General features: G+C 34.5%; 1 protein-coding gene across 1 annotated transcript in view; it reads right to left on the minus strand.

Annotated features, from left to right (window-relative positions):
• The window catches only part of mei-41 (ATR serine/threonine kinase meiotic 41), a 35,178-nt gene that overhangs the window by 963 nt on the left and 20,226 nt on the right, over positions 1-13,989 (minus strand). The window contains exons 17-29 of the mRNA XM_088223989.1: positions 13,833-13,986; positions 11,967-12,077; positions 11,723-11,880; positions 11,306-11,435; positions 9,794-9,963; positions 8,552-8,714; positions 7,368-7,607; positions 6,158-6,283; positions 5,818-5,929; positions 5,236-5,481; positions 3,919-4,075; positions 3,049-3,113; positions 729-912 (exon numbers count right to left, since the gene is read on the minus strand). Coding sequence (XP_088080115.1) covers positions 729-912; positions 3,049-3,113; positions 3,919-4,075; positions 5,236-5,481; positions 5,818-5,929; positions 6,158-6,283; positions 7,368-7,607; positions 8,552-8,714; positions 9,794-9,963; positions 11,306-11,435; positions 11,723-11,880; positions 11,967-12,077; positions 13,833-13,986 — 2,016 coding nt within the window. The remainder of the gene's footprint in view (positions 1-728; positions 913-3,048; positions 3,114-3,918; positions 4,076-5,235; positions 5,482-5,817; positions 5,930-6,157; positions 6,284-7,367; positions 7,608-8,551; positions 8,715-9,793; positions 9,964-11,305; positions 11,436-11,722; positions 11,881-11,966; positions 12,078-13,832; positions 13,987-13,989) is intronic.

The raw sequence follows: 13,989 nt of genomic DNA on the forward strand, positions 1-13,989 counted from the left end.
TATGAAAATAAATAGGAATGTGCTGGAATAAGATGATTTTTTTAATCAAAATTGTATTTTTTATGGGTTCGGCTTTTTAATGGGCGACATAAGAGTGTTCGATGTTTGTTTAAATTATAATGTCATTTTAGAAAAACTACACATATGTAATGTATATTTTAAACTTAGTCAACAAGTACCTTACGGTTAAAGTAAAGTTTTTTTTTTCAATATTTAAAAGAAAAAAAAACAATTAATTATCCACCATAGAAAATATGTCTGACACTGAAAAGGTTAAAAATATCTTTGAAATATTGACCCTTTCAGCCCCGAGTGGTTATACAAACATACACAAATTTAAAGATTTTTTTACTATCGTACCTACCGAAATTTAAAAGCGACAAGTTTATTTATCAATTACTGGATCTACTAAAATAGAGACAAACTTAGGTATGTCTCTATTTTTTTGTATACGTCAGTAATCAGCATTACACAGAAAAGTTCATTTTTAAATTAGACAGCTTGGCTGATGGCTGGTTTGTCGTCCTTATAAATGATATGTAAGGTAAGTTTTAAACATATTTCAGTAAAATTAATTTGATTGAATAAATGTAATATATATTGTATAATTTTGTCAGTTGATTATCAGTTTGAGACCCACGGTTTATGAAAAATGATGTTTATGGAAAATAATTTCTAATGTGGAAAAGATAAAAAAAGGTTGAAACACCAAACATAATTAAGTTTACCTGTAGGTCCCTTCACAGGCTAGGGGCCCCATTGCGTGTTGCATATTCCTCGTCAGCCGGAAGGGTACTCTCTCGGGCCACTCGAAGGACTCTCCGCGGTTGAACAAGCAGTTAAAGTCCACATGGACCGTGTCTCCGTTGGTCGAGTCAAACAGAATATTCTCACCATGTCGATCCCCTAGACCTGAGGATTAAGATGTGTCAGTCCAAAGAAACCAGCCTCACGGACATTTCATTGTGACTACATACATTTATGCAAATATTGTTGTATAGTAAATAAACACATCAATATAAGTAAAATATTGCGTTGCACTTAACAATAAAAAAAAAAAGAGAGTAAATCACGATACACGTGCAATCATTTAAGTGAGAAAGAGATGTACATATTTCCTTAGTTCATAATATTTCCGTGTAATTCGTTACCGTAGCTACAACATAAGCTGTTGGTGTTATTATTTATGTGAAAAAATGAACTAATTACCGACTTATTTGATAAATTGGGATCTATTATTTACGAATCAAACATAAATCATAAGATTCATAAGTAAAGAATTTGATTGTATTTAATATACTTATATTTTGTACCGCTTGAAAAAAAAAAATTTTTTTTTTTAAATATAAAAATATTTATTTTTTTCCTTTTAAAATTTAATCTGCACACATTGTTTAAATATTTTTTTTATATCTAAATATCTTCTTTTTACGAAACTGCTGTGTTATAGTATTGATGTAACATAACACTTTTCAATTTGATTTTTATATTTTTCACATTATTTTGAAATGTTTATATTCTTTTAAATATTATCTTTGTAAGGTAAAAGGCACTGCATGCCGTGTATATTAATAAATAAATAAGTAATAATAAAAATACATATATAGATTAACTCCACTTTTATTTATAATTCTCACCAGTGGTTGGGTTTCGTCGTGACCGACATTGTAAGACTGGTGGGAGACAAAACAAATTTGTTACCATAGCCACCACACTAGTTGTCGGATGTCAGTGTTATTATTTATGTACTAATTTTAAAAATTGTGAAACACTCAAAAATGTAATAATAACTTATTCATTTATTCAATAAATTGGTATTGTATTTACGAATGAAACGTCTATATGTCTGTTCTGTTTTTCACAGATACAGTGTTATAAGAGCATTTTCTCATCACGCATGGCAGCATTTTTCTTCGTAGCATCACGTCTGATAATAACGAAAGTCCGGTAGGGAATGAATGCATGTAAGGCTCGTAATGCTCCTGAATTATTTATATATTACTAACGGACCCGACAGACGTCCTGCCCGAACGTCGGCTTGCCTGCTATTAGCTGGTTGAACAAACATTTTTTCGTAAATAAGGACACACATCATTTATTTTGGACTTTTTTAAGCTATTTACATATCCGTAATAAGGGTTGGTTTTTCGTATCTCCTCATGTGATTGGGTAAGCTGCCTCGAAAAAATCACTACTGTAGTGACACAAGCCATGGAGAAAATACGGGAATAAATAAGTGTTAATTAAGGAAAGTCAGACCGCGTTTTACCCTGAGCATTCTAAAATTATGACACTAAACTTATGCTTAACGTGAATTTAGTCAGTCTTTAACCTTGACATTTGATTGGAAACCAAAAGAAAAGAAAATTGACTGTGTTGTGAAAGCGAGCAAAGACTGGCTGGATAAAAGAAAAAAGATTTTTATTTGATAAGTAGGTATCTAGGTACTTGTTTATGATTGAATTCCAAAACTAAAAATTAATTATATTTAAATACTGAATTTATATGTTTATGTAATAATTTTTATTTTTGCTATTATTTAATCATGTACATGCTTCCACTTTCCATTATGTTGTATCCTAACTCAACACAGGGCTCTTGGCCTCATAGAACTAATTCTAATCCCTAAGGATACGTTTTTAATTTTTTTTTGTAATTCATATGAATTTGTATGAATAAAAAATTAAAAAAATTAAATGACTTTTTTTAAAAGAATTTATTAAAAACATTTTTCATTTTCATTTCTTCCTAAAATGAAATATTGATTCTAAAAATCTTCATCATCATTCCCTTTCCGCACCTAATGGTGCATAGGGCACTGCATTGGTACACAATCGAAGCGTATCTTGATCATTTTTGTAAGATGATGAGTCTTACGTTTCAGAACCGGTCCAATGACTATGAAATATTCTTGTGTGAAAACACTCTGTTAAATAAATAGTTCATCTCAACCATGTCGGGAATCGAACCAGAGACCTCTTGCACGGTAGGCAGACCCGCTGACCATTACACCACGAGGCCCTGACAAAAAAATTCTAAAAATCTTACCAAGTATGTATCCCACCATGGACATGACAGCTGTTGTTCTGATGTATGCAGATCTCGCTTGGTACCTGAAATATAAATATTATATTTTAATATAATCTCCTAGTGCTTTCAATCGAATAAAATTTGGGTAGGGCTTAGTAAATGTATTTACTAAAGTAGGGATCCCGTACTTGGTATTGTGGGGACGGTAACCAGTTGAGGCAATCGGTTGTATCAAGGGTCACCGGCTTGTGGGACCCGTATCTTGTGGAGTTATCAATATGTGGTGTCCACTGTTTCACGGCGTTACCATACGTTTCATAGGTATGCCTTTGATTGTGCGTGCTTCACTCTCGCGCGGATGGATTTGACCGTGTTACGTCGATGATGGGTTGAAGAGACTGCACTTGAACTACATGCTGGAACTGAGTGACGTCGTCGAGCTGGTCTGACGTGAACTGAACTTGTTGGGCTGACTAACTGAACGAGCTGACTGATGTTGGCTGTGTCCTATGGTCTCTTTATAGACGATGTTGCTTTGTAGTTCATTTCTGCATGGTAGGGACGGTGTGAATGTACTGCAGAACGATGCCCTCCGATTTCATGTGCAATACTCATAGAGTTGCATTTTACGAATGTATTGAATTTGATTGAAAGTGATGACATTGCATCGTCGGTCATTAGTCTATCTATCTAGGTGAACTAATTTAATACATGTGTGTCATCGACTATGGACTATGGACCCTAGAGTCTTGTTTATGTCACTGATCTTCAGGACTGCCAACTTTGCAGGTCTCTCGTCCATAGCAGGTACCACAGTGGTTTATAGTTTGATCCTCATAAGAGGTAAGAAGGACGGAGTTTGAGAAATAATTAGATAGATGGCCTTACCAAGCGTGAGGATCAGGGAATGTATATCGGAACCAATCTCCAAATACGGGTGGATGTTTTGGCAACAGTTGTTCCTCGTATACTTTTCTCTTCTTGGCGAGAGGATCTTTATTGGCGCACATCATCTCCTTTAGTTCCCGGGCACTAGTATAGATACCTGCGGTAAAAACATTAAAACCAAAGTAAATTAAACAGTTGCGTTTACTTTTTTTATTAGTTAACTTTGACGAGCTTGTTGCTAGCAAGTGGTAATTTCTTCCAACCAACAAATAAAATCAATAGTCAACAATATCTTGAGAATGTCCAAACGTTTATAGACGAGACTGAATATCACTCCCTAGGAAGTTATTAACACACTTTATACGGGAAAGGTTCTACCCATGTGCCTGACCGCTGCTTATCTGCGGGAGGGGTAGAAATACTTGCTACGCCGGCTCCACTTTAAAGGCAGAAAGGGTAGGTCTACCTGATTATTTCGTCTGAGTATTTTATGTCAATGCTTTTGATGCTCAAAATTACACACACACATCTATAAAAAGTAAGAAAAGCTGTCGTTTCATTTATGTAAACACATATTTTGCACAGCTCTCATGAGAAACATGAGAGCTTGTGCGTAAGATGAATCATTTAGTCAATGATTTGATAAATTATATCCGTCTTCTTTCCACACATATTTCTTATATGATAGGTGAGCAGAGTGGTGATATTTTCGGATTGTATTTTTTATAATATGGATTGTTGTTTGTTCGTCGTTCAGCAAATGCAAATATAATTTCTAAAATACCTATATATTTAATTGTGGTGTTGTAAATATATTTGAATTCTACTCTTATCTCTTCATCTATATTTAAAATTTCATAAAAAAATTATATTTTAAGAGATAGAGCAATTTTTATAAAAGCAATAATTACTGAATTTTCCCTTGATTTTTGCCTGCTGCGTTAACCTGTTAAATTGTAGTGAAGCATAAAATGTGTTAAAGAGAAAAAAAAATTTTGAAACGGGGATATGAAAGTCTTATGACAAGGCTTATGACCTGTGGCTAGTTTAAGTGGGTACTTTACAAACTGCAAATTCACCTTTCTGCCTATGTTCAAACATGTTCCACAGTGTAAATAATTCACTATTATAAAATGGGAGTCAAGTTGTGGTAGAGCGGGGTTTGAACCTTGGACCATTGATCCCGTGAGTCTGCGACATTACCAAGGAACCACAACCCGGTCTATATTAAAAATACTTTTCACCTGATTATAGAAAGATGTGTTTGAAATTGGGGATTAAAATATATAACACCTTACGGCTAATTTGTAATTTTACCTCTTTCCTTGTACAGGTTTAGCAGAATAGGCCTGAAGCCGAGCAGATCTGGCACCCATTGTATGATGCCACACTCCTCATTAAGCGGGAGTACGCTGTACGTGCGGATGTAGAGCCCCCTCTGTCTGCTCTCTGCGCTGTCCTGAAGGTAGCGGTTCACCACAGCATTAAACTCCATCAGCCTAAAGTCCTTGCGCAAGTCATCTTTAGGTTTCAGCATCATCATGTACCGCTTGCCATCAGATCCTGAAACACAAAATAGATTTCCTGGTGGTAAAATATGCATGTATATGCGACAAATTTTAAAATAAAAATATAGCGCAATCAATAATTTAATAGAGGGATCCATATTTTAATAAGTAAAACATGTATTTCTAAAATAAAGAGTATTTATATCCAGCATGCCTACTGATTTTGAAATGCACTAAAAAATAATACACATTGAAAAAAACTGGAAAGTACACACTGAAAAATGCACACTAAAAACTGAAAAGTACATACTGAAAAAAAAAATTTAAAGTACACAATAAAATAAAACTAAAAAGTACACATTTAAAATACACTGAAAAAATAAGTGAATACCTTTCAGAGTGACTTTCCTAGGTCTCTGTAGAGATGGAAACACTGTAACAGCATCTTCTATACCAGTAATGTATACTAAAGTAGGGAATGGATTGAAACTTGAATCTTTTTCCTAAAAATAATTTAGTATTAATATAAACAAATACTTAAGCGTTATTATTACTTTAATATTTATTTAGTACTATGTAATTTAAAGAGGAAATACGAACATAAGTACCTCCCTCCAATGAACATAAAATGAATAAGTAAAAATAAAAAGCGATTTTTGCAAATCGTTTATTGTACATAATTACACGGTGAAAATTGAAATATTTCGGTAAAGTTATATTTTTTAAATTACCTTTTGACCAGAATTAAAAGGCAGTATAATTTTTACAAACTGCTCATGCGGCATCATAATTTGGCTGAAGTTATCCGAAGTCAGAAGTTTTGGGAGAGATCTCACTAAAGTGCTGACATGAGTAGCCTGAAAATAAAATAAATTATTATACAATATAAGTCGCCGTGATCGTAAAACGACAGCGGATGTGCAAAAAATGCGACATTGACTTTCTTTTGTATTTGATCTTGAAAGGGTTTTATAAAGGCTTTATATTCTAGGTTTGAAAAAATAATATAACTAACCCAAGTATCAAATTATATACTTTTGTATTTATCGAGTTGTGACATAGTGTCGAAAAATATTTTAAACTGCTCTCGTGTAAAGTTGAAGAACACTCACGAACGATGGGACAGTTAAAATAATATATATACAATACTTAACTCATTGGAAATATCATTATATCAACTCATTAGTTAACCTGAAACACTTTGTTAATGATCCTTAGGACAAAAATAATTTAATTTAATTTACTCTCTTATAATTTTTAATCCTGTTTCTGTTTTGTATAAATACATTGAATTTCTTAATAAAGATACCAGTCTCGAAGATGTCGCGAAAGCGATGAAACCGGTCACTGTATATTCCAAATTTGTGGATTAAAGTATCACTCATCTTTTATTTCTATAATAAATAACTAAGAAAGATTATATTCCCAGGAGTTTAACTGGATGTCAGTTTAAACGCATTATATTAAAAGAGTCAGTTCAAAGGGTAATTCTACGGGTAGTTCTCTCAGTGTCCAGGTGGATGAAGAATACAGTTCTGTGTGTGGAATAGAACCAGAACCCTGGAGGAGTGTTTTCAACTCGATGGCTGCTCTCAGGTAAAAATTCTGAATAAGGGAATCATATCAGGGAGATAGGTCCGTCTCGTTGTGTAGTGCCTATCATAATTAAGGTCCTGGGTTCGATACCCGGCAGGATGGATGTGAAATATTGATGTTAAGGGTTTAATTATTCCCTTTCCGCATCTATTGGGGAACTACTTTTGTACACCAACTGCAACATTTGTACGCGCAGCATATTACGATGAAAAGAACATTCAAACTTAGTCACCTTGGGTAACACGCTCTGGGCCAGTATGCAACAGTAAAATTGTAACATAAAGACGTATAAAATCCGTCAGTAAAGTTATTGGTTTAATAAAAGAGCGCATATTAATTAATTACCTGGATATTATCCGCGATAGGTTTGTTGCACAGTTCAATAAGTTTCTCAGCTAGTTGGTTGAAATCATAAATAAACTTGAGCATCGCCGGTTCCTTTAGCCGAGGATCATTTAGTATTTCCTGACATCTCTTGATCCTCTGCGGGTAGCTTGACTTGATAACGCACATCATCATCCATAGAGAATGTTGTGGATAGGCCAGTATTAATTTTATGATGATTGACTTCAGTTGAACATAAACCTAGAATCATTGTGCAACGCTGCTAATTGTATCATTTTTTTTAAATTGTCAGGTGATGAAGACGGTCTTTAAGAAATATGCCAACTTGTGACTATTTGGTTTACAGTGATAATTTAAGTATAGTCGAGAATTGGCTAAATACGTCTTAAGTCTATGAGACAAATGCAGAATGCTAGGCCAGCTATGCGCGTAATGAGTACATCAAAGTGGGGGATACATCTTGTAGCAGATTAAGCTAGCAATACAAATTATTAACATTTCAATATTATCCATAGAAGTACTTCTTCTGTGCCATTAACCATTCAAACGAGTGTTTATGATTGGCAAACTAGTTTATGAAAATATTGTTAAGACTTTGAGCACCGGCCGAATACACATAGAAATTACCCTATGCCCAGCCCATTTTTGTGAAATTTCATGCTTTGTGAAGGGTTTCTTAAACGTGTCATAATTATGAAAATACTAGATTATATCAATTGTAACTTCTCATATTTATTTGAAACAATTTAATAAGTCATTTTTGTATGATAGTTTTGCCAACATCGGCCTTTATGGAGAGTCACATTGCAATGTTTGCACATATACCTACTGCGTCTCACTCCTTTTTTTGTGCTTTGTGTCCCGGAGCCGTGTAAACACGTGATTACAATAACCACGCGTTACCAGCAGCGAAAAAGTACTAATAAAAGTCACTAGATGTCAATAAAATTCACTTTTTTGAACAGCTGGTAAACCACGTGAAAACACGGGACCAGGACACAACGGGTGGTTATATAATCACGTGTTTACACGGCTCCGGGATACAAAGTGTTAAAATATAATTCCAAATAGCACTTCAATTTTCCATTGAAGTAGAGTTTGCTTACTATGGGTTTGCGATACTAACAATATTTAAAAACGATAGTACAAAATTACTCCAAAATGCATTTAAAAGTACAACTCACTTCTTTGATGGGATGGCATATTCTGGAGATGATTTGGGAAAAGGCTGTGAGGAAGAGATACAGGGGAAGGCGCTCACTGAATGTTTCTATGATACTGCAGATCTGTGTGAGAGTTACCATGGATGGACTCTTAGGCTCAGTTGACTGTACTTCAAAATCTAACCTGGAACATAAGTGATAAAGGATTGTGATTGCTGTAGACATCACAATATGAGAAAGAATTTTTTAAAAGGCATCTTTCCATTTAAAAAAAACCTAAAATATCTTCAAAGTTAAACTGCCTAACCCACCCAAGTAAAATTAAAATTAAAGTAAATAAAGGCACTACGGTAGAACTCTGTTTATCCGAACTCCAGCCATCCGGATCATTATCAGGAAATAAAAAAAAGGAGATGTTATAATAACAAATTAAAAATAAAAAAGTCAAAGCAATTAACTAACTTTGCTGGACACGTTTAAGTAAGTTTTTTATGTGATTCAAATTCGCTGTATTATTTCGATAGCAATAAAAAGGTGATCTTAAATTTTGCATTTTCTTTCAAAATTTATTTTGGATTTTTAAATTCATGTTATTTATTATAGGTATATGTGAATATATAAATATCAATTTTCATTGAACAATATGAGGGTTGATTTATATGCTCCATCCCTGACCTGCTTCGAGTTAACTAGTCGAGCTGATGTGTATGCATTATGTAGCCTGATATAGTTATGTGTAAAGCACGGTGCGACAGTTTGAAACATTCAAACAGTTTAGTTACAATAGGCCGCTGACCACTGCAAAAAAAGTGCAAGGTGCCGTTTCATCGGGACTATGCTCCAGCACACAAGGCGTTAGTGACAATGGCCGCTATTCACGGAGCTCGGTTTGAATTGGTTGAACACCCCCCATATTTACCTGAATGTTTACAAGAAACATTTTCGCAGAAATAAATATTTGGACGATAATGATGTCATGTGCTGTGTATCCACTTTAAAATAGGCCAAGGGTGGAGTATATCAATTAACCCTTGTATTGTTTTAACATACATTATAAACTATCAATAATCATTTCAAAAAATGAAAATTTTAATTCATTTTCAACTTTCTTTTCCCTCGTTAACAATTTACATTTTGTCTCTTACGGCATTTCTAATTTTAACTAACGAGATAGCAAATATAGACAGTCTACTATTAAAATATATGGAACAAGAAAATTCCAAAAATTACAGTGCAAAATTATTATTGTTTATTTCTATTTACCATATAGACAACATTCTAGGCATGCTCTGGTAGAGCCTCTTGTGGCCGTGCTGTAGTGCCCTTCCGTAGCAGTCCAAGGCTCTCGCCCGGGCTGCGCCTCCCGAGGCCCCGTTCTTCTCCTCAGGCCCCATCGCAGCATATACCCTTTCGTAGTACGCCGCCAAACACACCTAGAAATTACAAGCAATTCTACTGAGTTTTATGAACAGGTGTCTTTGAAAGGTGCACAGAACAATTGAGGCGGTCAGCGAAGAAGTGATGTAACCTACAAACATTTGTGAAACTGAGGTAATCGCATTCAAAGTTTAGTCATGTAGCTATAGAGTGGTTAAACTGGTAATGGTGTGAGTAGTGTCATCTCTTCTTCTTTTTGTGCCCATCAGGTGTCGCCGACGTTGGCAATCATTTCTTAAAAGCCCCTCTGTCTTACGCTGCCTGGAACAACTCTTCCACACACCTCATTCCGGTCCAGTCTCTTATTTTGCGCAGCCAAAACGTTTGCCTTCTGCCAGATCCACGTTGTCCCTCAATCTTACCCATTAGTATAAGTTGGAGAATATGACCCAAATAGAAGATCTTACGGACCTTTATACATCTATTGATATTATTATTTGTTATAGGCAGGCAGCCATTGTTGATGTGCCTATATCTGGTGTACTGCTTTGTGTATGCGTTCTTCTTCCTTAAAAAAACATCCAAACGGTTTTTGAACTGGTTGACTGAAATGTAATGGACAAGTAGACTGGGTAATTTATTTCAGTTTGAATCTACCCTGCTAGAAAGGAAGTTTTTCTTGGGATTGAGGTGGAAATGGGGATGATAGAGCTTCCAGTTATGACCCCGTAAATTGGTGTTGGGATTTAATTGATACATCTCATGCAGGGGGCAGTCATAGTAATTATTGAGTATCTTATGAGTTTCAATCAAGTCCCCTCCTGTGAAAAGGTTATAAAATGCATAATTATAGATCCCTCGCAATGTTTAAGTCCATTTATACCTGTTTGTGGGTGATGTTTTGTGCTGACGGCCTTAATTTAGGTGTGTGACATTTTCCCGCATAAATCACATGTTGCTAAAACATTTCAAATTGCCACTGTGTTTTTTTAACACAATACATAGAAGCCTATTAATTTTTAATATAATTTTGTGGCTATACAATTTGCCCATGTTGATCTATGTAGAATAGGATTCTGAGAATAAAACAGAACCAAAACCCCGGATGCGTGTTTTCGAGGTTGAGTAGCCGAGTTCAGGAAAAAGTTCTCAAAAAGAAAATCGAGTGGAGATTAGTTTGCTTCGTGGTCGAGTGGTTAGCACGTTTACCTACCGTGCTCAAGGTCCCTAGTTTGATTCCTTATACGAAATTACTTTTTTACCGTCTTTACACTAGCAATGTCTTTCGGACTGCCGGCTATAGGCGTCATTTCCTAAATAAGAGACCCGATGTGGACAGCTATAGCCGCGAATGTGTTAATAAAATTTTTAAACACTCAATACTAATAATTTTCTTACCAAACTTTTTTCCCATTGGCGATAAACTTCAACTGCTTCTTTATAGTGAGTAATATTTACATCCATATCAACATTAGTTGTCTCATCATTGTACAGGGCTTTTAATAACTTCGCCTTGGCACACAATTTCCTAAAACAGAGCATATTAAAATTTATCCCATTATAAAGAGTTTTGACTCGTTGAGGATGGCAGCGGAGGAACAATAGTCAACGGTGGCAGCCCCAGTTAGCAAGGGGGGTTATTGTCTCGGCGTCAGGTGGCTACTGGCCTTAAAATAGAAACTAAACAAATCTAGACTGAGGACCAGGAGGGCTGACCCGGAGTAAATGTGACATACAGCCAGGAGAAAGAAAAAGAATAAAGAATTTTGACTTAAGACGTACTGATGAGACATAATAAATATAGTAGATATAGACCTATTAGAAGTTGTAAGGGTGGGGAAATGTTCTTCCAGCCCTCTCTTCAGTGTGTAGAAGGCGGGTTCCTGTTGTCCCCGCATCCAATACAGCTTGGCTTTCTCTATAAACAGTTCATTGGGACTGTATTTCTCACCATTAAGAATATAAATGTACGCCTGCAAAAAATATTTATTACTGTATTTCATAATTTGTGTCAGTAAATAAGTCGATGATTATACGGATTTGGGTATTTAGTACTTGCCTGTTGAAATATACAAGCCTTCCTGGCAAACTTGGCGCTTTGCAACCAAATTTTTCCTATGTGCCCATCTAACAGAGCAGCCGTTTGTGGATGGGAAGATTCTAACAGTTCCTAAAATTTCAATTATCAATAAATTAAATGAAAAACCTCAGACAAATGAGTAGTGGCCATATTAAGGAGGGGCTAGCGACCATGCGGGAGTTAATTATTTTATACCATGCACAAAAACATATTTTTGTAGGTAGATGTATCGACAATACCTCGTGATGCGAAATTTTCTAAAATATTAAAAAATAAATAAATAATAAACTTGTATTCGACAATAAGTAAATATTCCCTCGGATCCCCATAAAGCTTTATATAAAAATCGCGCACGGTAAAATCAAAGAAAATAATAATATTTGAGTAAATGACAACAAATACACATACATATCAATTTATTGGCTTTATTATGTGCTTCGTATTATTATCTTTAGCATTGACGAAGAACTTTGAAGTTCAACAGTTCAATTTTGAAGAACATCTGTGCAAGACTTTTAAATATTGAGCCTACAGCTAAGGCATTTTTTAGCATTTTTGTCCATATTTAGGTACGATTATCTGTGTTCACATATAGAAATAATTGTGTTTGTAAACATTTCATTTTTTTCTTAGCAAACATATTTTTTATATATATTTTTTTTTACACCACAACAGGCCAAGAGGCTTAATTACAGTACAGAACACCCGGGCTTGAGAAAAATCACATTGAATTTTTTGTTCTCACTTTTGGAATCAAACCCGGAACCTTCCGTTTGTGAGTCAAGCGTCTTGACCACTACTGACATAATATTGATATTTTGATAAAAATCATGAATATTTTGCCAGTAGTTACACCCACAGTATACCTTGTTTGCCTATTTCTCGCCCTTAATGTGAGACGGAAATTCCTGCGTAGAAACTGTTGATAGAAATACATTATTTATAATGTCTTCTACTTCGAATGTACTTAATTTGAATAATTTCAGTGTGTTTACCACACATAGGCAGTAAACTCATCAAACTCAAGTATAAGAGAGGAAAAGCGAATCACAAATGCTTTTAAAAATAAATTATACCAAAAAAGGCAAAAAAAAATACACACATATATTTATTTTTACATAAACGGCATAAATTGCCTTTAACATATATTGAATATAAGTATGAAAAAAAAACATATATAAATACATAACACAAAATGATAAAATTGCATAACTATAACAATAGTAACAAGTAGGTAAATATACATAAGCAACTAAAAATATTAAAGAAATAAATACATAAATATGAAAAAGCAAAAAAAGGAAAACATTATTAATTGTAAAGAAAAGTTTAATAATTATATTGCGAGAGGAAAAAATAAATCAGACTCGTTTTATAACTTTCAAATCCAGAACTAAATATATCAGCTTTGTCCTCATACTGATTACCATATCTGTGGAGCCTAGGGATAGGCGAGTGCGTGTGATAGTTGGTCCTAGAACTTGCAGAACAAAAAGGAGATCTGTGGAGGGTATGTCGACCAGGTGCACGGAAACACACCAACTCCAACAAATCTGGACAGTCAATGAATGAATTGATCACTTTTTAAAATAATAATAGGTCAGTTAGGATTCTTCTATTGGAAAGTTTTAAAAGATTTGCTGAAGATAACAATTGATTATAATTGATTAAATAAAGCAGCTGGAATATGTAGTTTAAAATTAATAATGCTGAAAACTTTTCAAAATGACATAAAAGATCTATGGTTTAAACATTTGAGAGTTGGTTGTGTAAGAGATATTGAGTCTGAATAACTCAAATTATATAGATTTGTACGGACAAATATATACAGTAAATTTTACAGACCTTAGATTGTTCAAGTAGAATTCTTCTTAGCCGTAGAACTGGTTCCACAGTTCTGGCCGATGACTGAACGAGCTTCAAGCGTAGAGTCCACTCTTCAATAAGTCCATCTATTATCTCACCACACGTACTGTCTCCGTCATTCAACTCTTTAATTCTA

This window comes from Micrasema longulum, unplaced genomic scaffold (genome assembly GCF_059751315.1).
Source record: "Micrasema longulum isolate JH-2025_06_02 unplaced genomic scaffold, ASM5975131v1 h1tg000261l, whole genome shotgun sequence".
NCBI classification, from domain to species: domain Eukaryota; kingdom Metazoa; phylum Arthropoda; class Insecta; order Trichoptera; family Brachycentridae; genus Micrasema; species Micrasema longulum.